At 44.5% G+C, this 25,500-nt stretch overlaps 1 protein-coding gene across 2 annotated transcripts in view; it reads left to right on the top strand.

Moving 5' to 3' along the window:
• Window positions 1–367: 367 nt before the first annotated feature.
• NHS (NHS actin remodeling regulator) overlaps window positions 368–25,500 on the top strand; it is a 370,561-nt gene continuing 345,428 nt past the window's right edge. For both annotated transcript variants that reach the window (XM_019494995.2, XM_019494994.2), the window contains exon 1: window positions 368–696. In XM_019494995.2, coding sequence (XP_019350540.1) covers window positions 381–696 — 316 coding nt within the window. In that variant the 5' untranslated portion in view covers window positions 368–380. The remainder of the gene's footprint in view (window positions 697–25,500) is intronic.

The raw sequence follows: 25,500 nt of genomic DNA, 5'->3' as shown, positions 1-25,500 counted from the left end.
GGGGAGGCGCGCGGTGCCGCAGGGCCAGGGCGAAGGGAGGCTCCTGCGGCAAAGGCAGGCGCCGGTGGGCTCTGCGCGCCCCTTCCCGCCCCGCTCCCGTGCGGCGGGGGGCGGCCCGGCTCCGCGGCGCCTCCCTGTGGCGGAGAGACGCCAGGGCTGCTCGGTGCCGCCTCCTCCTCCCGCTCCCGCAGCCGGCAGCGCGCTCCTCGCTCCGGGTTTTCGCTCCGTCCGTGTGCAGACCAGCTCCCCGGCCGGCCGCGAGCGAGCGAGCGAGCGAGCGAGCGCGGGGCAGAGGCGAGCGAGGCATGGGGCGGCGGGCGCCCCGCGACGCCGGCTGCTAGCCGCGGGCGCCGGGCGAGCCGGCGCGGGGACGGAGCGCCATGCCCTTCGCCAAGCGCATCGTGGAGCCCCAGTGGCTGTGCCGGCGGCAGCCTGCCGCCTCCGTGCTGCTGGAGGAGGGCGGCTCGGAGGAGGAGGAGGACGACGGCGGCATGCTGGACCTGGGCGCCGTCAGCAACGTGGCTCTGTCCCGGGTGCTCCGGCAGCTGTCGGCCGTGGCGCGGCACGCCGGGGCGCTCTTCCAGGAGCTGGAGGGCGAGCTGCAGGGCACCCAGCGCCGCGTGCGGACGCTGCACGGCCGCCTCGCCGCCGCCCAGGGCGCGCTGCACGGCCTGGACCCCAAGCAGGAGGCAGTGCGTGAGTGCCCGGCCCGCGGGGCGGGGCGGGATGGCGTGGGTCGGGGGATGCCCGGCTCCGTGCCCGCCGGCCGCAGCGCGCACCTGGCGGCGCCGGCTCCACTTCATGCCGGCGGCGGGGACGGGGGGCGGCTTGCATCTGCTGCGGGGCTGGGCAGCAAGTTTGGAGGGGGCTGAAAGGCGTCCCATTGCGGGGGATGGTCCGCCAAGCCCCTTAATCAGTGGATCAGTTAGTGATGGGGAGGAGGGCGGGTGTTGCATCTGCTCCGGGGCTGCGCAGCAAGTTTGGAGGCGGCTACAAGGCGCCCCACTGGGGGGAGGGTCCACCAAGCCCCTTAATCCGTCAGTTAATGATGGATTAATTATTAATCAATGGATCAATTAGTGAATGAATGGGCATAACGTCCTAGAAAATGAAGGGTGGGAGGGGATCTGGTGCAACCCTCTGCTCTAAGCAGGACCGTCCCCCAGCTAGATCATCCTACACAAAGCTTGGTCTACCCGGGTCTTAAAAGCCTCCAAGTGTGGAGAAGCCGCCCCCTCTCTGGGTAACTTCCCCAGCTCCGGGGCAGGGGCCATGCTGGGGACTTGGAGGGGAGGCTGGTGCCTGCTGGAGTTTTGCTGGTGGCAGCCCTGGCGGGGGATGGCTGGGGAGCCCCCTCCCCTGGGGCACAGCTAGCAGGGGCACAGCTGGCAGTGCAGGCTGGGTGCGGGGTGCGGCGAGCTTGCTGGAGCCAACACGCAAGATGATGTCAGTGCTTTGTGGCTTACATAAGAAGCTCCCCGGCATGGAGTTTGCAGGCTGCCTCTGCTACAGTTGCGGCTGTGGCAGAAAGAGGGGCTGGAGGATTTCTAGGCAGGTGCCCAGGGGTGAGAGGGGGGGTTCCTCACCCCCTAGCATCTCTGATCCTTCCCCCCCGACCAAGCATCTCTGATCCTTCCCCAGATCTAGCCTGCACACCCCACACCTGCTCCCTTCAGGACAGACCCCCACCTTTATCTTTCTGGGCTTTCTGGTTAAAATGTGGACTGGGAGGGATAATGAATAGAGGCTGCCTCTGGGCATCATCCACTCCTGAAGTTTGGTGGCTGACTTGCGGTGACAAAAGAGGGAGCCCTGGAAAGCCGTGAGCTCCGTTGGGGGCAAAAGGAAACTCGGACTCCGGTCCCTAGCAAGCAGTGCTTGAATGCTGTTTCCTCTCCACCCAAAGCTATACAAGCCGTGACAGGCCCCCTGCTTCCGACAGCTGCTCCTATCAGCTGGATGTGGCCTATGCAAGTGAGGACTTAATGACTTTTAGCGGTGCAGGCGTTTCCCCTCTGTTTGGTATTTTTGGCAGGTCAGATTTCTGCCTGGAAGCCTGGTCTGACAGTCGTGCAGATGGAGTCCTTTCTGTTACCACCTCTGGATGAAAGAGCTGGGCTCAGAAAGAAGCGCTGGGCTAGCTTTTGCTCATGCTTAGCCTGGCTAAATCTAGAGTAAATTGACTGTTTAGGGGAAATGAGACCTCTGATGGCCACTTGATTATTACGCCTTTGGAAGCAAATGTGAAATCTGATCATTCTACTCAGATTTTCTTCCCTGAAACCAAAGTAAAGTAGGAACAGCCACTTCACAGTCAAACAAGTTTCTCTAATGAACCAAATCAAGAGCCTTCATGTTTGCAGCAGGTACCTATAGCCATGTCCTCAGCTGGTATAAAATGATGCAGTTCCACAGTGGCTTCATCACACTTTATTAACTTGGGCACAGCTCTGTGTTTGTGCACCAGCCGAGGCTCTTGGTGGCTGGAGAAGGGCATTCTCTTGTTTTGGGGCAGGTATATTGTCAGAGCAGGTTTCTCTGAGTGGTGAAAAAGGAGGATTGGATAATGAAAAAGGGGTTGGGTGAGGCAATGCAAGCTGGTTGAATTGCGTTCTGCCCTTATTATATCGATGCAAATCTGGAGTAACTCCATTGCAGGCAGCAGGGTTATTCTGGAGAGACAGGAGAATCTAGCTGTTTGTTTTGTTTTGCTTTGTTTTGTTATGTGGATTGTACTAGTAGCTCTGGTTGACAAAGCACACTATGAAACTAGTGTTACACTAGTGTAACTCCATGGGCTTCATTAGCAGCACTGTGGATTTACCCTAATGTTGGAAAAAGCAGAACTTGGCACTTTTTTTTTTTTTTTTTTACATGTGTGTTAATATTGCCGGGACAGCATTTGCCCGATTTTCAGGAGAGGGAAGTCTTTTGTTGAAGATCTTTGCTAGGTTTCCCTATTTAGCCCCTTCCCTCTTCTGCACAGAAACCCACACCGGGATATCAAAGTAGTAGAGATCACTTTGGATGACTCCCTGTCCGTGGGCTCCTCCAAAGGTCATGAAAAATCAGATCCAGCTTCCCCACTACTTTTTATTGTGTCCCTATCTACATAGTCACTCACACCCACATTCCACCACTCCACATACCTTTCCTCCACACCTCGTGAAGCCCATGACAGGCATACCAACCTACCGTATACACTGAAGCACGCATCCAATCCCGAGAGGCTATAAGGACACCGCCTCGTACATTAGAACTTTTGGCCGCAACACCATACCCTCATGTTTTAAGCATACGGTGTTCACACAAATTTGTCTATGAACTTCAGTCTAACCATATCAAGAGTGAGTTTTAACCCCCTTTCACAGAAATCAGTAGACTAACACCAACATTTGAGTGTGGCCTATTTAGCTATGTTTACTTAGATGCTGTTTAACTTTGCATTGGAAGAGTATAAGTGATACAGACAGGTCATGCTTTTTTTTAAACTATTTGACGTTTGAAGCCATTAGTCTATCTCGCTACTGTAAAAACACTTGGTGTTATAACACCACTAATTGCAGCACAATGATTTGAGAATAACACTGTCCGATTATTAGGCTGCTGGCAGAGGTGCTCCAAATATTGAGCTGTGAAGTTTCAGGGCCTTTTTCTGTTCTCCTAATGAGCTAGTTAGATTACAAAGTTTCATTATGAAAGGGCATCTCAAGCAAGATAAAAGGGAATAATAGGCCAAGTGCATCTCTGGCATGTTATCCCAAGTTTTTATTTGGCCCAGGTGGGTTACCAGTATCGGGGAGGCAAGAAGCCAAACAATGCTATAAAGATCAGAAAAATAAATCTCTTAAAACTAATATCTTGTAGCATTTTGGTATCATATTATCGCCAATAAAATATTTTAATGTTAGATATTTAGGACTGTGGAATTGAAATAAACCATTTAAGATGGGATCAAAGGGAAGCTAGAATAAAAAATTTCACTGGAATAAAAATGGTGCTTTGTAGGCTTTTTTTTTTTTTTTTTTTCTTCTCACCAGCTATGCTGTTTTCATTTGGCTACAGCTTCCCTATTTCACTTTCATTGTTCTTTGTCTGGTCAAGGCCATGAAACTGGTTACTTTTTGTTTTAACTTGAACTTTTCTACTGTGCTGCTCAAATGCTCCTTTTGCTTCTGCTCAGACACCAGGATTGGAATTCTTATCAAGTACCTGCTACAGAACCAAACCTGAAAGATTGAAGGAAGGGCATTACTACGGAGTTCCTTTCCCCTTCCTCATCTTTCCAGGCTGCCCCACTTCTTTATAAAGAATCTTGGTGGCACCTACATTTGGGATTCTGCTTTGTTTCTCCTCTTTCATGTAAGCCTCTGGTTAGTAGAATCGTAAGTGTGTAATGAACTTGAATCCTACCCTAGGCTAGAGATTGGAAAAGAATCCTTCCCTAGGCACTTGAAAGAGGGAGAGAAATCCTTCCTGTCCCAAATCTGGAGCTGTCTACTCAGCCCTCCTTCTACTCTTCATTATTTTTGTTCTAACTTCACCCTAAATAACTCCTGGTTTCCCATGCAGTGATATGGTTCCTGACAGTTTCACGGTTGCTTACAGGTTTCTGAAGGGGGGGGGAGTTGTGAAACTGACCAATGTCTTATTATTTTTGCTATCCTGGCAAACTGATAGAGCTTTGAGCAGCAATAGAAGCACTGGGTTTGTTCGTAGGGTCAGCACTCGCTGTTGTCATATTTGGAAAATCTACTTCAGGAACAGGGCTACAAATGTAATTGTCTTTAAATGAAAGCTTAAATGTTGCAGATACTGGTGTCAGGACTTCCCAACTGGTGTTGGGAAGCTTTCCTACTTGTCAAGGCTCAGTTAGCCGCAGAATTTTAATGCCCTGATGAGGAGAATTCTCTTTGTGTCCTACACAAACATACATTCTGTTTTTTAAGGAAAGAAACATACACATTTTATTGAAAATGAATCTTTTCCAAAGCTTTCCAGTAGTGTTTTTCCTAAGATCAAAGGCAGGGGGCAACATTTTTTGCAGATGTACAACAAATTAGTCCTTCAACCTCCCCACGTACTGCTCGATCCTCTTCCCCTGTCCAGTTTGCTGTTCTGTTTTTTGTTCTCTGCCCAAACTGCTGCTCTGCTTCTTGCATTATCTGCTGTTGTGGTACTTGTCCCCTCCTAGATCTGCCACATGCTACCCACAGGCTGTCTCTGTCACTTGTGGCATGTGTGTCATAGGTTGACTACCTCGATCTAAGGCACTGCTTTTTACATCCTGCTTTCTTGGTACACAGGGTCCAGTGCTCTGTGTCCACCAGAGAGTTTAGGGACATCAAATGGCACTAGGCTCTTAATATTTCTCCTCAAAATTTTACTCTTTTTGTATTTTTATACCATGTACTCCTTGTTCCATTTCTTCTGAGGTTGGTCATTGAAAATAGAGTGGCTAATTTAACTGTTTAGTCCATTTCATTGTGGTTTTTCCTCTGTACTGGTAGAATGCCAGTATGCTTGTTTCTAACTGCTGAGAAAAGTTTAATGTTAGGCGTTTCTTCTCCCACAGGGTTTTTCTGAACATATATTTAGATCTTAAGCTAAGCTAATAATTTATTTTTCCTGCTCCTTATCTTACTAGGCAGAAGTCTCTCTCACTGCCAAATGAAATTTGCAAAGAACTCTTAAAATGAAGTTGTCTTGAAGCATGTCTACAATGATAGCTAGACACATGGTTACCTAATCATTTGGAGATTTTCAAAATAGCTTTGGGTGCTTTGATTCGAACCGCATTTTAAAATGGTTCAGAAACCATGAGTTACACCAGAGCTATGCTTTCCCCAGATTCTCAAAAACTCAAATTCCTTTGATGGTAGACAGCTACACTGTTGTATACACTGTATACTCAGGTGCTCTCTCAGAATGAATTACCATCACTTTGGTTCCAAAACTACAATAGTCACAATTAAGAATGGATGCTCAGCTTTCCTTAATTGTATACTCCACGGCTTTTCCAGGTTTATGACAGACCTGAAACATATGTGAATGCAGAGAACGTTTTTGCTTTAAAAGTATACATTGTTGCAATCCAAGATAGGTGAGGCATAACCTAAGTCAAGGACTTTATTTGTGCACTTCAGTCATTTGGATTAGGAACAAAGTGTGGGGCACCTTGAAAAACTTGGAAAGAAAATGTACATTGGATATGTTACAGAATGCTTTTAGTAAAATATAGCACATCTGTATGCACAGTGTGAATGATAAAACCTTGTTCTCCGTCATTCTGAAAATTGACTCATCCCTCTTTATCAGTAGTCATTTTTTTTTCATTTGTTTCTTGGGGTTTTTCTCTCTGGCACTGTTAAGTGTAGCTCTTCAATCCAACCTTATGTACTCCTGTTGAGTTTTTGTATAGTGTGGGAAAGTGGGAGCATTCCTTTGCCACTCTGCTTCTTATGGGATCTGAGGGCTGATGTCATGGGCAGGGACTTGGAGAACTGAAATGCTGGTTTGCTTGTTTGTTTTTTTGCTGCTGCTGGAACAATAAAGAATTGTAAAAGGAAAAACACTCACCAAGAGTCTCCCTACCTTACAATAGCATCAGACTAAACACAGTCCCTTAAAAAAGGAAAGTAGTTATCTTTTTTTACAGCCTAATGATAAAAACATTTACTAAACTGAAGAGGGGGGAAAAACCTATGGAAGGGCATTTTTAATCTATTTTAGGTAGTGGTTTCTAATGGTTTCTACCCAAGCAATCTCACAAAAACCTTTCAGTAGTGGCCTTATGCATTGGAATCTGGAAGTGTCACCTTTGCCTGGGTTGACTGGAATATCACAATCTGGCCCTGTTTAAAATAAAACCAAAGAATAACATAGTGGGCCCACAGAATGGAAAGACTCATAGTGATGGGGCTGGGATTTTACCCAAGTGCTTTATCTGTCAACATTCTATAACAACCAAATAGCAGGGAAATATGGTTTACATCTCAAAATGCACCCAATTCTTTTCTAGTATGTTGATGTAAATCTGGGAAAAACCTCTGTCAAAGTATATGTCCTTAAGCTTCACCTTTGTAGTGTTTGGGCACCTCATGGTTCTGAAACTGTTCTTTAAGCAGCATTGGTGAAATACAACATTATGCTATTGAGTTTAACTTTTTTGGATCTTCTTGGTAGGTGAAGAGCTCCTTTTATGAGAGAGGTTGGTCTTGGAGCGGATGGCCTTTAACCGTATAGGTATTCAGCAATGAAACAATAGTAGATTTACACTCCTTTAAAGCGAGCAGAAGAATCTCTTCTATCCTCTCATTAGAAATACAGCTCAAGATCCTTGCATAAACAACATCGTTTGTTTAAGGACAGTGGAATCACACAGATGAAAAAATGTGTAGGCATATATGTGACTTACACCAAAAGAAAATTTGGCCCGATAAGTTAGAACATATTCATCTGTGTGTACACGTGTATGGATTCATGTACACGTACATATATAGGAATCACGGGTAAGTAGGGCTGGAAGGAACCTCAGTGAGGTCATCTACTGCAGCCGCCTTGCTCAAGGCAGGATCCTCCCTGACTAAACCATCCCAGCCAAGTGCCTATTTACCAGCTCTTGAAAACATCCAATATGTATATCTGTATATACGTGTGTGTGTTCATGTGTGTGCGTATAAACATAACGTTTTGCTGTCAGTTCTACCTTCTGTTCCCCCATCCAATAAAAATTACTTATGAAATAAGTGAAATCAGGAGCTGGGAAGTTAAAGTAATAGACATTAGTAATCTCAAGTGAAGCCTTCATACTTATGGATGTGGGAGGGCCACTGAGTTCTCTAATTCCACACACAAAAGATGGTGCTTTGACATTTTAAAGCAAGGAAGATAAAGAGTTTGGATTGTTTGCAAAAACTTTTATATATAATTCTGAAATGTCCATGGACAGAGAAGGAAGGACTTAGTGGAAGCAAATGCAAATAACCAATATAACAGTGCCCCTTAACCCCTGCTATGGCTAAGTGGTATCAGATTCTGTTGACATTTCCTGCATAGATTTGCCTGTTTTGTGATTTATATTTTGAAGATCAGATTATAGTTGGTTTGGCATACATATGCAAAGGTGGGGAGAGGGTTCAGAAAGCCATTTCTTAACTCTGGTCATGAATAAGCCAGTCACAACTCCTGTGCAAGGGCATGAGAAGAGCTTTCAGTGTTGCTCCTGTTAAAAGTGCTCCTGACTTTTCCCCTCCAAGCAGCTTAGCAAAGTTGAATGAGTACAAAGGAGTGAAGCCTGTTTTAAGGCATTGCCAGCTCTGCTCTGACATATTTTTTCCTCCAATACCTCCAGGACCACTGTACCTAAGTCAGGCTGAGTGTCCTCAGGGATTCCTATGTGCATAGTAGAGTTCCTCCTGCCCCAACCTCCCACCTCATCCAGGTTGAAGTTTAGCAGCTAAACCATGCCAGTCTAGCTCTAGTTATTCACTCATGAGGAAGAAAGTAGCACAAAACATTCTTCACCTGAGTTTTCTTACAGTTGTCTGGTGAGAACAGGTCAAAATACTCAGCTGTTCAACAACTTTGGACTGTGCCAATGAGGCGAAATAGAAGCTATTCAGTTGAACTTATTAAAAGCCAAATGCTAGTGGTTTGTCAGTTGGCTTGTCATGTGCTGAGTTATATTATAAGAGCAATTTACCTCAGAGCTATACTTTTATCCCATTATTGCATGCTGTGTAATGTTACTGTACGATGCATCAGGCCGGGTTGCAGGTGTGAAGGAGTCTGTGGGAGAAAGTTGCAGTTAGCATCCCAGCTCATTTGCTGCCCGCTAAGCTAAATCACTGTGCAGTGAGGTTAACCAATGTCTGTGGTTAAAGGACTACTGGACCATACATCTGCTCCTCTTTCTAGAGGGGACTTGGCAGGGGAAAACTAGTTCAGAAGAAAAGACAAGATGACTTTTGTGGACACAGAGTAGATTTTCAATCCATCTATTAAATGGTGAAGGTCCCCAAGATAAGGATTATTTTTTCTTTACAGTGTCATAGAATTCTTCACCTCCAAAATACTCCAATTGCTTCCAGAGGTTCTGATGCTCATCTTTTCAGGATGTATATATCTTGCCCCACTCCCTGTGGCTCTGGCGCCATCCCTGTCAAAGACTCTATCTAGCGTTTCTGTAATTTGAAGATTACCACTTTGTTGTGGAAACACACACAGAGTACTTTTGGGTCAGGTCAGCAGAAGCTTTTATTCAAAAGAAACTACAGCTGTAGGGGGAGTTCCAAAGTGACATGGATTTCCCAAGCACTTGGAAGGGGTCCCCCCCCAAGAGCAAAATCAGGAGGCTTATATACTTTTTAACAGTCGCTTACAACTCACGTGATCATATAGTGAAATTAGCATGAAAAGCGGCTATAATATTACTTCATTATTTTTTTGCTGTAATCAGGATGGGAACTTATGGGGGAGGCGAGGTTAGTTTACAAACCTCCTTCTTGCACCTGGAAATCTACTTTGTACATACTTTTTTGCTACCTTCAAGGCCGCGGTGAGCGAAGCAGTTGCAGAAGAGTTACAAAGAACAAACACTTGCCCTTATCTGTTCTACTGTACAGAGCCAGCAATTCTACACAAAGTGGTTATGTCATCTTATAACTAAAATAATCAAAGTTTAAGGCATATATTTTTTCTGATTCCACAGCCCCCCCCTTTGAGACTATTTAGTCTCACTTTAGCCTTAAATTTACATTCTCATGAGCCCCTCTATTTCATCATGCAGCCTTTCATGTTTTCTTTCAATCTGCTCACACTTTTGTAACACCATTATTCTAGACTCTGCTGTGGGTTTTCTTGCCTTGCTAAAGCTTCTCCTGCTGGCTTTCACGCAGCAGAGGATCAGTTGCACTAAGACATAGAACATTATTAGAACTATCAAGACAAACAATATTCCATACAGGATTTTTTTGCCAAGGGCCCCGAAATCTGGGAGCCAGGAGGTTAGCCAAGACCACATTTCTTCTAGACCTCAGTCAGTATTTTCTGAGGCCACTTGATGTAAGACCCTTAACTGATTTCGGATTTTGTGAATGTCAGTTTCGATTCGCATGTCCTGATTGACATAGACACAACAGATGGAGTTTACTAAGGCACATACTCCTCCCTGGGATACCAGTAGGTAATCTAGGGCTATGCGGTGTTGTATAGTTACTTGTGAGATCTGGGAGATCTCTTTTTGCAGAGCCTGAATTGCATCTGCAGTGGCATTTCCCATAGCTTCCATTGTGGCTGAAATGTTAATTATGGCTAGTTCCAATTCTCTTACTCCAAGCCACGGTATGAAGGTTCTTACAAATCGATGGAACCCTGTGTTTCTGGTAGCTAAGGGGTTAACCGCCCTTTTCATGTGATGGTTGAAATTTTTTATTTGTTCCAGATATATTGCACTATGCATTTCGAAACCAGGGATAACACGTCCAAGAGTGCATGCCCCCACCCAATTCCAGGGCAAGATTTTATGAGCCCTGTTTCCGCAGAGCCAGTAAAGGCCTGGGGCAGAAAGGGTACTCAAATCTCGACAGTTGTTGTGCCATATCCGGCACTTTTGATTGATATGTATTGTATAGGACGGACCACGTTCAGCTGCTATCCTGCTGGACCGAGATATATTACAAGAAGTAAAATTGGAGTCAATGTAAAATTCCGATCTGTTTGCAATGAGAGCAACATGAGGTTCCTTAGAAAAGTTGTAGACCATGAATCCTGTACAATTGAGAGAGGGTACGTTACCCAACAGGATTCCACTGGTGCTACTAGGGCTATAATCTAGAGTAGTTAAGCAATGAGGGTAGTGTCCTACAGGTGTGGCTTTATTATAAGCTCCGGTGTTGTTGGATCTGTAACAGAAAGGCGCCTCTACTCTTGGGGAGATTATTCAGTTAGCAGGGGCGGCCCTCCATTCTTTAGGAGTGGACCGATGGGCAGCTAACGAGTAGAGTCTAACGAAGCCGCCGTTTATTGTTCCCCACTGCTGGAGGGATATTGGTACTCCGATCATTGGGATTCCTTGGTGTAGGTGTGCTGGGCTGTGAGAGCATATCCAGCAGTCACTTTTATTTCCAGCTTGAGCCACCGTATGGGAGATCTGCAAATACAAATTTTTCTCCCACCCCCCTTGGGTGATACTGAGATACCCAAGTGTGATATATAAGGATATCAGTGCCATTTTTAGATACAGGAGGGACAAAGAATCTTAATAACAAACATAACCAGCACCAGTAAGAAAAAGAACACTACCAGCCAAACCCAGGATGGCAGCCAAAGTCTTTCTTCATCCTCTGGGCTCAAGTTATCTAAAGGACTGATAATGTCGGCTCTTGGTCTTGATCGAGGTGGTGATCTTCCGAATGGGAGCATTCACTTTCTTCGAGGCTGAAGATGATATCTTCGTTCTTCAACTGATGAATCCGGCTGGGCTGAGGTGTTGGGTGCAGGGGAGAGGTTACTAGCACTTGCACCCTGATGCTCCTCACTTGCCTGAGTGAGGTCCTGAGGGTCTTTGTCCTTGGCCTCAGGGAAAGATCCCAACCTTGGTTGGAATACAGCTGCTTCGGGGTCCAATGGAGGTGATACCTTCTTGCAGTGCAAGGCATGAGTCCACGTTTGGTGACCTTGGCAACGAACAGCAGAATTAGTGGTCAGAAGTACCTGGAAAGGTCCTTTCCATCTGGGTTGAAGTGCGTTTTTCCGTTGATAGACCTTTACGTAGATTCAATTCCCTGGTTCGAGGTTGTGACAGGGAACATCCGGTGGTTGAGGTAAGGCTTCTTGGACCTGTGAATGAACAGACCTGGCATACTTTATTAATGCCTTGCAATAATTTAGTACAGTTTCATCAGTTAATTGTAGGTCTGTTTGGTGAGGGGCAACAGGTGGTGTAGCTGGCATCCTCATGGGTCGTGCCATGAGTATTTCATAAGGGGTTAGGCCAGTTTTCTGTTAACAGTGTTTCTAATGTGCATAAGAGCAATGGGCAGTGCATCAGGCCATTTGAGGCCTGTTTCAGCACAAATCTTCGAAATGCGCGTTTTTAAATCAGAGTTTTTACGTTCTACAGCACCACTTGACTGTGGATGATAACTACAGTGTAGGTGTTGCTGTATGTTGAGTGCTTGGCAGATGTTTTTTACTATCTGTCCTGTGAAATGGGTGCCACGGTCACTATCTATTGTGAGGGGCAATCCAAATCTAGGGATGAATTCTTTGAGCAATTTCTTTGCTACAGTGATGGAATCAGCACGTACGCATGGGTAGGCTTCCACCCATCCAGAGAACACATCAATAATAACAAGAATGTACTCATAAGAACAGCACTTAGGTAGCTGCACAAAATCAATTTGCAGATTTACAAATGGTCCCCATGGAGGGGGATGGGCTGCGGGTGTCGTTTTTACCCGTTGCCCAATGTTGTGAGCTAAGCAGATGGGACAGGAGCTACAGTACTGTTGTGCCATGGAAGGAAAATTTGGGGCAAACCAATTTCTTTGTACTGTAGCAATCATTCCTCCTTTGCTCGTATGGGCCACAGAGTGGGTTAAACGAGCAAGATGTGGCAAAAGCTCTCTAGGCGCCACCAGGCAGCCGTCCGGGGAGCGCCAGAGAGAGTCCGGGTGCAGTGAACATCCTGCATGCAGCCAGTCATTTATTTCCTTTTTTGGGCCTGATTTTGAAGAAGGGCCAGACTTGAAAGGCTAGCCAAAGGAGACTGGTCTGCTGAAAAACAAACAAGAACAGAGTTAGGAGCCTGTGGGCCAGAAAGGGCCGCGTTTCTGGCAGAACGGTCTGCCAGATCATTTCCTCGTGTGACATCATCAAAGGGTTTCTCATGAGCTTTACATTTAACAATAGCAATAGCAAGAGGCAATTGAACAGCTTCTAAGAGCGCTTTTACATAACAACCATGACTGATTTGGGTCCCTGATGAAGTGAGGAACCCTCTTTGTTTCCAGATTTGTCCAAAATCATGAACAACACCAAAAGCATACTTAGAGTCAGTATAAATGGTTGTGGTTTGATTTTTTGCAAGAATGCAAGCACGTGTTAAAGCAATGAGTTCAGCAACTTGAGCAGAACGAGCTTGGGGTAAAGAATAGGCTTCCAAAACAGCATACTGAGTGCATACTGCATATCCTGCAACTAATTTGCCTGCATCATTTCTAAGACAGGAACCATCAACAAACAAAACAAGGTCAGAGTTCGGGATAGGAATGTCCTTGAGGTCAGTTCGAGGGGTTAACAATTGAGTTGTGATAGACAGGCAATCATGAGGCTCACCATCAGAGGCAATAGGCAGAAGTGACGCAGGATTCAGAATTGAACAGCGATTTAAGGTTACATTTGCAGCTGACAGTAGAAGTTTCTCATATTTAGTAAGACGGGAATTGGAAATGTGCTGAGTTTTGCCCTTGAGCAGAAGGGCCATCACAGCATGTGGAACTGCAACGGTTAAAGAGTGTCCCAAAACTAGAGAATCTGCCTTTTCAACCAACAAGGCAGCAGCTTCAACTGAACGGAGGCAAGGAGGAAGTCCCGCAGCTACGGGATCAAGGGCAGAGCTGTGATATGCAACTGGGCGATGCTTTTCACCATGCAGCTGAGTGAGTACTCCTAAAGCGATTCCTTCCCGTTCATGACAAAACAAGGTAAAGGGTTTCTTATAATTAGGAAGTCCAAGAGCGGAAGCAAGAGTGAGGGCTTGAATAAGGGCCACAAATGCTTGTTCGGCTTCAGGAGTCCAAGGGAGGGGTTCCGGGGTGGTATCATGAGTGAATGCTTGCAAGGGTTTTGCAAAAGCAGCATAATCCAGGATCCACTGTCTACAATAACCCGTTGTACCTAAGAATCCCCTCATCTGTTTTCTAGTATTAGGTTTGGGAATGTTGAGGATAGCTTCAACTCTACTAGGGGAAAGGTGTCGTTCTCCTGCTGAGATATCATGCCCTAAATAATGTACCTTAGACTTGCAGAGCTGCAATTTAGATTTTGAGGCCTTGTGGCCTTTCTGAGCTAAAGCTGTGAGGAGTGTCAAAGTATCTTGCTTACAGGCCTCCAAAGTGGGTGAGGCTAACAATAGATCATCAACGTACTGAACAAGGGTGGACCCCCCTTTGAACGTGATAGGATCCAAATCTTTTTTTAGGATCTGGGAAAGCAGGGTTGGGGACTCTGTATATCCCTGAGGGAGTCTTGTCCAGGTATATTGAAATCCCTGATAAGTAAATGCAAACAGATACTGGCTATCCTTATGAACGGGGATAGAGAAAAAAGCAGAACAAAGATCCACTACTGTGAAATATGTAGCATCTGAAGGGATACAGGAAAGAATAGTGGCAGGGTTAGGGACCACGGGGAAAGCGGGTAAAACAGCGGCATTTACAGCTCGAAGATCTTGCACAAAGCAATACGTATCTTTACCAGGTTTTTTGACAGGTAGGATAGGTGTGTTGCAAGGGGAGCGTATTGGAACAATAATCCCTTGCTCAAGGAGTGAGGAAACGACAGGCTTGATCCCTTCCTCAGCTTCCTTTGAGATGGGGTACTGTGGGACACGAGGAAGTGGCTTGGCAGGGTTCAGGATGATACGCACTGGTTCAGCACTCAGCATGTGCCCCACTTCATTCGCATGGGTGGACCACAGCTGTGGAGGTACTTGTGCCAACAGTTCCTCTTGCAAGTAGGAAGTGTCAGGATCAGAGTACTCCTGGGTTAGCAAAGCCACAAGCTCGGTTTCCCTCTGTTCCGGTACCTCAAGGTAAACATCATCTGGGCTACAATAAATCACGCATCCCAGTTTACACAGCAAATCCTTACCAAGAAGGTTGACAGGTGCACAGGGGCTAAGAAGAAAGGCATGATTTTCAGACAAAGGGCCAATAGAGATGGAGACAGGTTCAGAGACGGGATGTGGGATAGGTTGTCCGCCTATACCGACAGCATTTACAGTTTCAGGAGAATAAGGTAGAAAAGGAAACTCAGCAGCCTTTAGCGTGGAGCGGGACGCTCCGGTGTCGACAAGACAGGAGACAGGTTTACCAGAAATAAGGCATTCAACAAACGGACCAGATTGGTCAGTAGCAAGCAAAGGAGCAATGATGTCACTGTCCCTCAGGCTGTCCTATTCAACACTGGGAAAATTGACAGGAAGTGGAGGTGGGGGGTGGGGTCTGGGTCCTTGGCCGGGGCAGTTGGGGCATTCTGATTTCCAATGTCCTTCTTGCTTGCAATAATGACATTGGTTCCCATAGCCTGGGTTTTGTGGGCTCAAGGATCTATCTCTTCCCCTGAATCTACCCGGGCCTCCCCTTCCCCGTCCTTGTCCCCTTCCTCTACCTGGACCCTGCAACTGAGAAATCTGAAAGGCCATTAACTTAAACTCGGCACTGTCTTTAGACCGTTCCAATTTGTTATGAAAATGGTTAGCCGCAGCAAGGACTTCAGTCAAATCTTTAGTTTCCCAGCCAATAATTACTGTTTGAATTTTCTCAGCAATTTTAGGGTTAAGTCCCTGGACGAATGCTGCCACTATTGCTTGTTTAGCATTTCCAACTGGGTTATCCATTCCTGAGTATCATTCAAATGCCTGTTTGAGGCGTTCTAAATAGTTACTGGGGTGTTCATTTTTGTTTTGTTTACAGGTATTTATTTTGGTCCAGTCTGCCTTTTTTGGACAAATTGTGAGAACTGCCTGAACCAAAGCATTTCTCTTGTCAATAAAGTCTTGGCCAATCCCTGGGTTTTGATCTGGCCAAGTACAGGCAGCGTACAGACGTAGCATAGTTTCCTTGGGCAAAATGGATCGCATGAGCTGATTAATGTCAGCCCATGTTGGATTATAACAATTTATAACAGTCTGCAATTCTTCCTGAAATTTTTCTGGGTCTTCCCTGATTTTTGGGAACTTTTGAGTTAAATTGTAGAGATCACCTGGAGTCCAGGGTGCATGCATAGTTACTATATTTTGTCCATCGGTGCCAATGCCTGGCATTTGTCTTAGGGGGTAAACTTGTGCAGTTCGGGATCTCAGATTGATGGGAGATCTTTCCATGCCTATTCCCATTCTTCTAAATACACCTGTGGTGGGTTGTGACCCAGGAGTAAATTGCCACACTGGTGATGATTGAGTGGCAGATATGGTGGATGAGTCCGGACTATTAAGCTCCGAGGATGGATTTACTGAAGGAGCTTCAGCTAATGGGTCACTAGCCTGGGCTGCAGCCTGATGTTGAACCGGTTGTTGCTGATGTGGGAGTCCCAGGAGAGCAGGGTTCGAACAAAGGTCAAGGATATCCTCTGCTGGCTCCGGTGGTGGAGGCGCCCCGGGCAATGCTGGATACATCGGAGCGGTGGCCAGCGTGTAATTTGGGGGAGCAGCCAATTTCTCCCGAACAGCTTTTAACTGCTGTTTTAATTTTTCTTGAGAGTCTTTTAGGCTCCTAGTTTGAGATTCTGTCCACCTTTTGGACATTTCATCATACCAATAAAAGAACGCGTCCCACTGGTTTTGTGGTGTTTTGGATCCACGGCACTCTAACGCCCCCCTCAAGTGCACTATTTTATCCTGATCAAATGTTCCTTCCTGTGGAAAATGTTTCACAGGATCATCCCTAGTATACCAGTTCCACTTATCCAGGTACTTGCAAGTCTCGGGAGAATAGTGTGTGTACATAAAGTACGCCGGAGTCCCCTTAGGGGGGACAGGAACTTGTTTAGACTGACTTGTTCCCATTTTCAGTCACATAGGGAGACGTAGGAGAGGCTTATTTAGGATGTCCGGGCCGCTCAGTGCCTTGCCCCGCAGTTTTTCACTGCCCAGACAAAAGGCTTCTGACCCGACACCGGGTCATAAAATGGAAATGGGGAGGGAAACACTAGAGGGATCCTTTCACTCCTGCTTTCGGCAGAAGCTACTGGGACAAGGGGTTTGGAAAAGACAAAATCACTCAGACGCCCTTTCCACTGGGTCACGAGGTTCCAGTTGGATCCCCTTGCTTTCAAAACTGCCCTATCAGGCAGAATTGGGGCGGCTGAACCCAACCGTAGTCTCAGTCCTGGTCAGTGGCTCATATTTCTAAATACACACACACATTCATTCAATAAGCTCTGTCCACTGGGTTACGAGGTTCCAGTTGGGCCCCCTTGCTTTCAAAACTGCCCTGTCAGGCAGAATTGGGGCGGCTGAGCCCAACCGTAGTCTCAGTCCTGGTCAGTGGCTCATATTTCTAAATACACACACATGCACATTTATTCAGTCAGCCAGACCTCCTACCCCACACCGCCTTAGTTAATTAACTACAATCCCGATGTGCTGTTGGATGAAGGTGCCTCAAACAGTTTCTCCCTAAAACGTACGTTACCAGACACAAAATGGGATCCTTTACCAGACAGAAAATTTTAGCCGGCAGTAAGGTTCAGACTGACCTGTTTTAACAAGGTTCAGATCCAGTTACCACGGCCAAGTTGGGAGCCTACAGGCAGTCCTCCTCCGAAACCCCAATAGAGATTTTGAATTAGGTCTCTTATCTCTCAAGTTTGGCGCCTCAGGGTTCGGGGGGAGGGGGGGGGGCGTAGCCTGCGGTCCTCCTTCCTCAGCCTGTGTTCTGGATCCGAGTCACGGCACCAGGAATTGTCGTGGAAACACACACAGAGTACTTTTGGGTCAGGTCAGCAGAAGCTTTTATTCAAAAGAAACTACAGCTGTAGAGGGAGTTCCAAAGTGACATGGATTTCCCAAGCACTTGGAAGGGGTCCCCCCCCAAGAGCAAAATCAGGAGGCTTATATACTTTTTAACAGTCGCTTACAACTCACGTGATCATATAGTGAAATTAGCATGAAAAGCGGCTATAATATTACTTCATTATTTTTTTGCTGTAATCAGGATGGGAACTTATGGGGGAGGCGAGGTTAGTTCACAAACCTCCTTCTTGCACCTGGAAATCTACTTTGTACATACTTTTTTGCTACCTTCAAGGCCGCGGTGAGCGAAGCAGTTGCAGAAGAGTTACAAAGAACAAACACTTGCCCTTATCTGTTCTACTGTACAGAGCCAGCAATTCTACACAAAGCGGTTATGTCATCTTATAACTAAAATAATCAAAGTTTAAGGCATATATTTTTTCTGATTCCACAACTTCATGGTGCCCATTGATCTTTAATGGCAATGATTTGGTGTCTGAAGCAGAGGAAATATGATCAGCTTGCAAGAATATTTTTACAGCATCGGTGCACACTTGTGTGGTCTTCTCACTTAGAGAACTGGACTTTTCAAAAGCTATGTTTTCAAATCACTTGCAATCTCCATGTAATCAGAATTTGACATCAGAATCTCTATTGGAGCTACTTCAACTATTAGCCTGTGAAAAGGAGGAACTCTTTCTGTGCTATTGCGTGTGTTTGGAGGGGAAGTTTTTCTACTTCCTTTGATGTATTAGCATCAAGAGAGAATCTTAGCTTCATTCCTAATTGCTTCTAGATTTTGAATTTATATACCAATATGTAAGTCACTGTAAAGAGAGATAGTGGAATTTATAAAAAGTTCAAAAAGGCAGGATTTAGAGCTGGATTATAAGAAAAGATAGCATCCAGTACTGCCATTGAAGTGGAAATATCTCTCAAGAACACTCTTGGGTTACGTTCTTGTTCTATCTAGCTGTTTCTAATATACCCCTTATTTTAAAAAGTAGTATAATTTTTCACATGGACTCTTATGACAGGTTATGCTCTGGCTCTGTTTTTATTTAGGAGCTTCATATTGTTGTATCTATGTTGGAAAATACTTTTTAAACATCTCAGATTCTTCTCTCTCTCCCTACCCAAGGCTTTTTTTTTTTTAGCACTTTTCTTAAGCAAACTGGAAGAAAGCAACAGTGAATGTGACATTTGTTAAAGCGAAGTAATTAATTATGCTAAGAGTTGCGTACTTGGAACTTTACTAAATTCAGCGAGCACTGTATGTATCTGCAATGTATTTCCCATCACAGGGTGACATTTTCTGATAGGATCACTGTAATCCTGACAATGCCATTGAAGTTTCTGTTTTCCTTTCAACTGGAAAGACAGTTGGACTTTGACCTGTAATCACTCAGACTGAGTCCCTAAGAAAGTTCAGAGAAGAGGTCCTGCTAACATGTGCATGTGATTAAGGACAATGTGCATGGGCTTGTGTGTTGTACTATAAATATTCATAACTTATCAGTTCTCTCCAACATCCCCTCCCCCCCCATAAAGTTTACTGCTTAGTTCACACATGTCTGGGTTTTTTTGTTTTTGTGTTTTTTTCCGGCCTATTCAGCTGTGTAATTTCCAGTGACTACAGGATCAAGCTGTTTCTGTACCAACAGTGAATTACACTGATTGTTTTAAATAACTCCTTTCTACACAGAACTTGCAGAAGTTTAAATGCCAAATAGAGCAGACACTCATGCAGAGACGGTTTATTGTTATTTTTATTAAAAAATAACCTATTCTGTGTTCTGTGATGCTGCCATGTACAGTATATAAGATTATAGTAGCCTGCAACTGTGAGGCTGAAGTTTGCTGCTACTAAACATGAGCTAGTCAGCAGTAAAAGTAAAGTGCTGTATTGGAAGTACAGCTGAGTGGCAATTTTTTTGTAATGTAACATTCATATTTATTTGTTCCCAGCATTTGGTAAGATCTAGTAACTAGCTATATTATTTACAATGAAAGTTGCTTTGGAATGAATCAGAGATGCTCTGGTTGGCTGGAGTAGAGTAAAAATGAGACTGAATCCAAATAAAAGTTAATAGATGGCTGTTTTTTATATCTTGTTTATCTGTCCCAAACGGAAGGAAGAGGTGGGTCTTGGCACAAATGTGAACTCTCCCCTAGTAGCCAGTGGTTTGTGGTGACATGCTCTGTGCATCAGAACAGATGGGTTATGTATGTTAGGCCATAAGTGCTCTAAAAAAAAAGGGGCATTATCTGAGATTCTAAAGGGGAATTGCTAATCTGCATGCAGAGATCTTGCATTTGCATGTGCAAAATTTAGATATCCTGGCTTCTCAGTACATGGATTTTGCTTGGAGTTGAGAAAGTAGAATTTACATACTTTACCCTGTCTTCCCTAATTATACTGCTCCTGGGAAACTGTTTCGGTCTATGGCACGGCTGCAGCACTTCAGTAGCTTTTTCCGTATCACAGTTTTGATGTCATCACTGCAACTTCCTCTTCTGCATATAGAAGATTTTGAAGACCCTGGCCACAAAGTCAGTCAACCCCTAAATAACCTGTAGACTTGCTGTGGGAATTAAGTAGAATAGAGAGCCCTGCACAGATTTGGCAAGCATAGGTTAAATTTCAACCCTGGATAGAGCATTTTGTTGAAACTTATTTTTATATTTCCCTTTGCCCCCTCCCTCTTGCCTCTTCCACAGTACTGATTTTTGTTTTGTTAACAAACTCCAATCTGAGTCATTTTTTTGCCTTGCTTGCTCTTGCATTTGGAGCCAGGTCTGGCACTTGATGTACCCTTAACCTCCTTTACTTCCTCCTTATTGTATTTCTTAGGAAATGTGGCTTGTACCTTTAATCTATATCTTAATGGTAAAGGCAAACACCTTTTATTGTGGACATGAATTATATTAATTTTTATTAGTGTATTCTCCACTGATTTTCTTAATGTGTTGCTGCCTTGTTCAGTTAATTAATTGCTGAAAACATACTAAAGTTTAATTTAAAAAAAATGCAAACAAAACTGGCTTTTAATGAATGTTGTAAATGGATTAATTGGGCTCAGCATGTTAATTTGTGTTATTTCATTTTTTCATTTAGGGTGCAGTATATTTACTACAGTGATCTCTCCGTTGCTTTGGCTTCTTATATTTGTTCTCTCTTGTCACTTTAAAACTGTTCAGGGAGGATTACTTCTGAGGACAGAAAAAGTAGGATCAAAGAGTATGTGTATTCAGGGGGTGGTGGGGGCGGGAAGGAGGGAATCTAGTTTAGCAATCTGAATTAAGAATCATTTGTTTTTGTTTCAGCAATATTTCCTAATTTATATTAGTACTGCATTGACCTGACCCTGCTTGATGCACCCATGTAGGCACTAAAAACGAGGTTATCTGTACAGTGAGTCTAACCATCCTAACAGTGAACACAGGCTAACTTGAAACCCCTCCAGGTTGTTGCTCACCTATAAGTAATGGAACAAATTCTCAGTGGGTGCATCTACGTGTCAAATTAATGTGAAGCAATAAACTCTGGAGCACTTTTAGCTGGAGTAAACTACTCCTGGGCATAGCATCTACATGTGTGCTTGGGACAGCAGCAATTTGAGCACCAGGGTTAGCCCTGGGCTCCAGGTGGCAGCATCGAGACTGGATGGGGCACGAAGGTACTGAAAGTGCAGAACTGTGTGGCTAGGTGGCAGGCAGGAGTCTGGCCTCCTGCTTGCTGGGCTGTCCGGGTGCTATTTATGCCCACAGTCAGCATCTACATGTGTATTTAATCACAGTTAATCTTATGGCAGCATGAATTAGTTTAATTAGTTTACTGCAGCCTAATAGATTTGTATGTGTAGATGGTGACACTTTATTCTGCAGCTAAGTAGTCTAATCTTCAGTTAAGCACATGTATAGGTACAGCCAGTGGGTGTAAATCATCAAAGCTCCATATGGAATTGGGGAACTCATCCCAGTAAGATTGAGAGATGCATGAGCATAATTAGTATACATGCTCAAAGTTTTCTGCAAATGCGGTGTGATGTGAATAAGAATAGAAGGTTTAGAATATGAATAACTCATCTGAAAGGGACCTTAAACAAATACACTTCATCAGTCAAATTTATCCTTGCTGTAGGATGACATGATGCAAAGGCAAACGGATTCAAAATGTTGATCATACTGAGTTTAGATGGGGAATACTGAACGGAGAAGGTTTCTTATAACTGCATCAGCAGCAACTTAGCTAAACAAGGGCAATGTACAATACAACAAAGGCAATGTACAATACTGCCCAGATAAAATGTAGGGTAATCTATAATGTTTGACTGCATAATTTTCGTCAAAAAGTCTGTCATAGTTTGGTACCCTGCCATGCCAATTTCAGTCTCATTTGCTCTACAACATTTCTTTGCTTGCTTGTTTTCTTAAACTGAAGCCATTTTTTTATACTGAAGCAGGTCATGAATTTCTAACTACAAAGTTTTAAAGTGTGATTCTATAGACTGATGTTCCATTAGTTGCATGAGCAAATTCTGATTTGCAGTCAACCTATGGTGGCAACACACGTGTGCTGCAAAAGATGAAGGTGGAACTGTTGGTTATTTCAGGGCAGCTCTTGCTGGCTGATCTGAGGATTAGCGTGGAAGGTAGCTGTGAAATAAACTTTCTGAACTCAGAGCCACACATGTGGGGAATGGAGGTGTGAGGGAAAGTGGGCTGAAGAAGGATACTGTGGCAAGTAAAGCGAAAGGAGGTTATCTGCACTTAAGAGGGCAACCGAAAACCTTGAACTTCCTCCTCACTCATTTATATACTGCAGTTGAGACTGGCCTAGATATGCTTCAGTTATTAATGTTAAGGAACGTTTCCTACTAAATGTAATGGATGATCCAAGCCAAAAACTAGTTCTGCTTATTGCTTGGGGATTTGGGCCAAGGTTGCTTGGTTTTGCTTATAGATTTGATGTGTTAATTTAGGCCCTTCTCTGAGCATTTTCCCCAGACCGCATTGCAACAACCAGCTGAAAAATATATTAAGGAGTAAGGTGCTCTTTGAACAGTTACCATGTTACCCAGGGAAATGTCAGTACTAGCTACTTTGTGAAATGATATCTTCAGAGAAGGCTGGCCTACATTATAAAGTACGTGTCATCATAGCCATGTTACCACAGCTAGGGCAGCTGAACACTTTAGTGGACACACAGGCAAGGTACAGACATTCAGAAAACCTGAGGCAGAATCCATCTAAGTTACACGGTTTTCCATAAGTGGCACAGTTTAGACTGGTAGCAAACAGAACACACATTTGCTCTTTGGTGGTGGGGGTGAGGTGGCACAAATCTTAGACTGGGTCTGCCATTTTTAAACCAGTCTGTGTGCTGAACTTCTGTTATGGGTGTAGACTGGTTTCCAGTCACTTTGCTCCATAAAAGTGTAATGTCTGTACCTGGTCACAATATACAATAGCAGAAGAGTTTTCCTGCCAACTTCGCTATGCAGCTTCACAGAATGACATTCAGCTTCTGCTGGCAGAGATACATCCAGGTGGTGGGTTTTGCCAGCACTGTTATGCAGGTTAAGGAAGCCTTTTGAGACCCCTAACCAGCAAAACGTTGTAGATACATGAAACACACACAAAAAAGGATTTATATCAACTGATACAAAAAATGGCATAGTTTTCAGATTCACCAAAGGCACAATATTTTTTATAATTGTAAAGCAATATGAATGAATGTCCTATAATGTGTCTCTTTTTAACAATCAAAGGCTGGACTATATTTAAATATAGATCTAAAGATTTTCTTTATTATTAAAAGCCTGAAATATGTTCTTTTATAGGTTCTTGATTTTGGTGGCGCTAGTCAGATGGGCAGAATCCTAGAACTAAAGCTAGATTGCAAAACCAAATATTTTAATATTGAATGCCAGAACTGCCAGAGCAGAGTCGAGGTTTTGCCAGAATTTCAGTTTATCACAGCACGTTTCTGCTATGTCAAAGGCTTTCTACTTCAGACCATATTTGGTGGCTCTGAGATTTTTTAACTCAAAAAACCCAAAGAATATTTTTGTCTGCATGCAAGAATATTTACCTTGTACAGCAAGGTGAGAACACATTCTGTCCTTTTGAAATGCATAAAGCTATTTTACTTCCCCCCGCCCCCTTTTTTTTTGGCTTGAGGATGAAGATTGTATTGGGACTTCAGGGTTTAAAATTAGGGGGTCTATCCAAATTGAGGAGGCAAGCGGCTGATTTCATGGGCAGGTCGTGGGACTGGCTGCCATTTTCATGGGTTTATCGTGGCAGGCCCCTCTGCCCCCATGCCTCTGGCCAAAGTGGCCTGGTGGCCTGCTCCTCACCGCTGATTGGCCAAGGGCCCCGCCCCTCACAACTGCCGGATGACAGGATGCCTTCTCAGCCAGTCAGTGGTGAGGAGTGGGGGCAGTAGGCATCTTGGGCTCCCTTTGTGCCCACAGGCCCCCTCCCTTCCGCCCTCTGCCTCTGCAGGCTACGTGGCCAAGCCACAGCATCCATGAGGACAGTTGGCTCCCACTGGGGAGCCAATATTTTGTTTTCAGCAAGTTTTTCTTCCCCCCACTGATTTCGCAGGCATTGCCTAATTTCATGGGCGATACTAGATTTCACAATTTCCATGAAATCCAAGACGTCATAATTTGAGTAGGTCCTACATGTAATTGATGTCCTAAATCATTGCTACAAGATGTTGTGGAAGCTGATTGATAACAGGGTTCAAGAAAGTATTGGACAGATTCACACAGAGAATTTACCTTTTGAGGTGGCTGGTTCTAATGTACATCCCTTATCAATAGTTCATGATATCTTGCTTCAGAGCTCTTCAGTATTTGAAAGGATTGTGTCTGGAAAGGGGGTGTGGGTAAGGGAGAAGGTGCTAGTGGGATTGCAGCAAATGAAGAAGAGATTTTGTAGTGATTTAATAGTCTTTCAGTGGAGCCTTGTTTGTAGAAGGCATATTGTAAAATTCAGGTTGTTTAAATCATTTACTTCAGTGTCCTGCTTTCTAAGAGGCTGGGTTTGAGAACCAGGCTCATTTTTAAGTAGCTGGACTAAAAGAAGATTATTTTTCTTTGGATCCCTGAGTAAATTTGCTTCATAAGAATGTTCAGCTGTACCTAGGAAACGAAAAATCTAGATGCTTTACAAAGGTGGTGACAGTTGCTGTATTAAGTACCTCATATACCTGAGTTATGTACGTTCTACAAGTGACTAGCATTTTGCCAAATGGCTGCGGACAGACATTGCACACAAACCAGTATAAGTGATTGTACGCTGGTTCAAATCTGTAACACAACAGAAGTTCAGTACACAAAAACTGGTTTCAAAATGCCTGACGTCGGTTTAAGATAAACCTGGATGGATGTAGTATCAGACTTAACTGATTGTTTAGTGAAATTCTGTCCCAGATCCTCTCCAGATTCAAATTAACACACAGTCCCCCAGCATCCTGGGATGCTTTGCTCCTCCCCCACAACTCTCCCCCCCTACTTTGCTGGGTGGGTGGGCTAGCTTTGGCCCAAGCTGTCTTCTCCAGCCTAGCAGGGGTGCATGCTCTAGCGCCACCTGGCTTGTGGCCTGGACCGCTGCAGGCATCTGGCTGTATTTTTGGAATCAAAAGGAAATGTCTGTTCACTTGTTTATTGATTCAGTCTATGCAGTTTAGACTAAACTACAAAGACTGAATCTATTCAGCCTTGGGCTTTTTGAGTGTCTGTACT

This window comes from Alligator mississippiensis, chromosome 1 (assembly GCF_030867095.1).
Source record: "Alligator mississippiensis isolate rAllMis1 chromosome 1, rAllMis1, whole genome shotgun sequence".
In the NCBI taxonomy this organism is placed as follows: Eukaryota; Metazoa; Chordata; order Crocodylia; family Alligatoridae; genus Alligator; species Alligator mississippiensis.
This window is presented reverse-complemented; position numbering and strand designations above follow the sequence as displayed.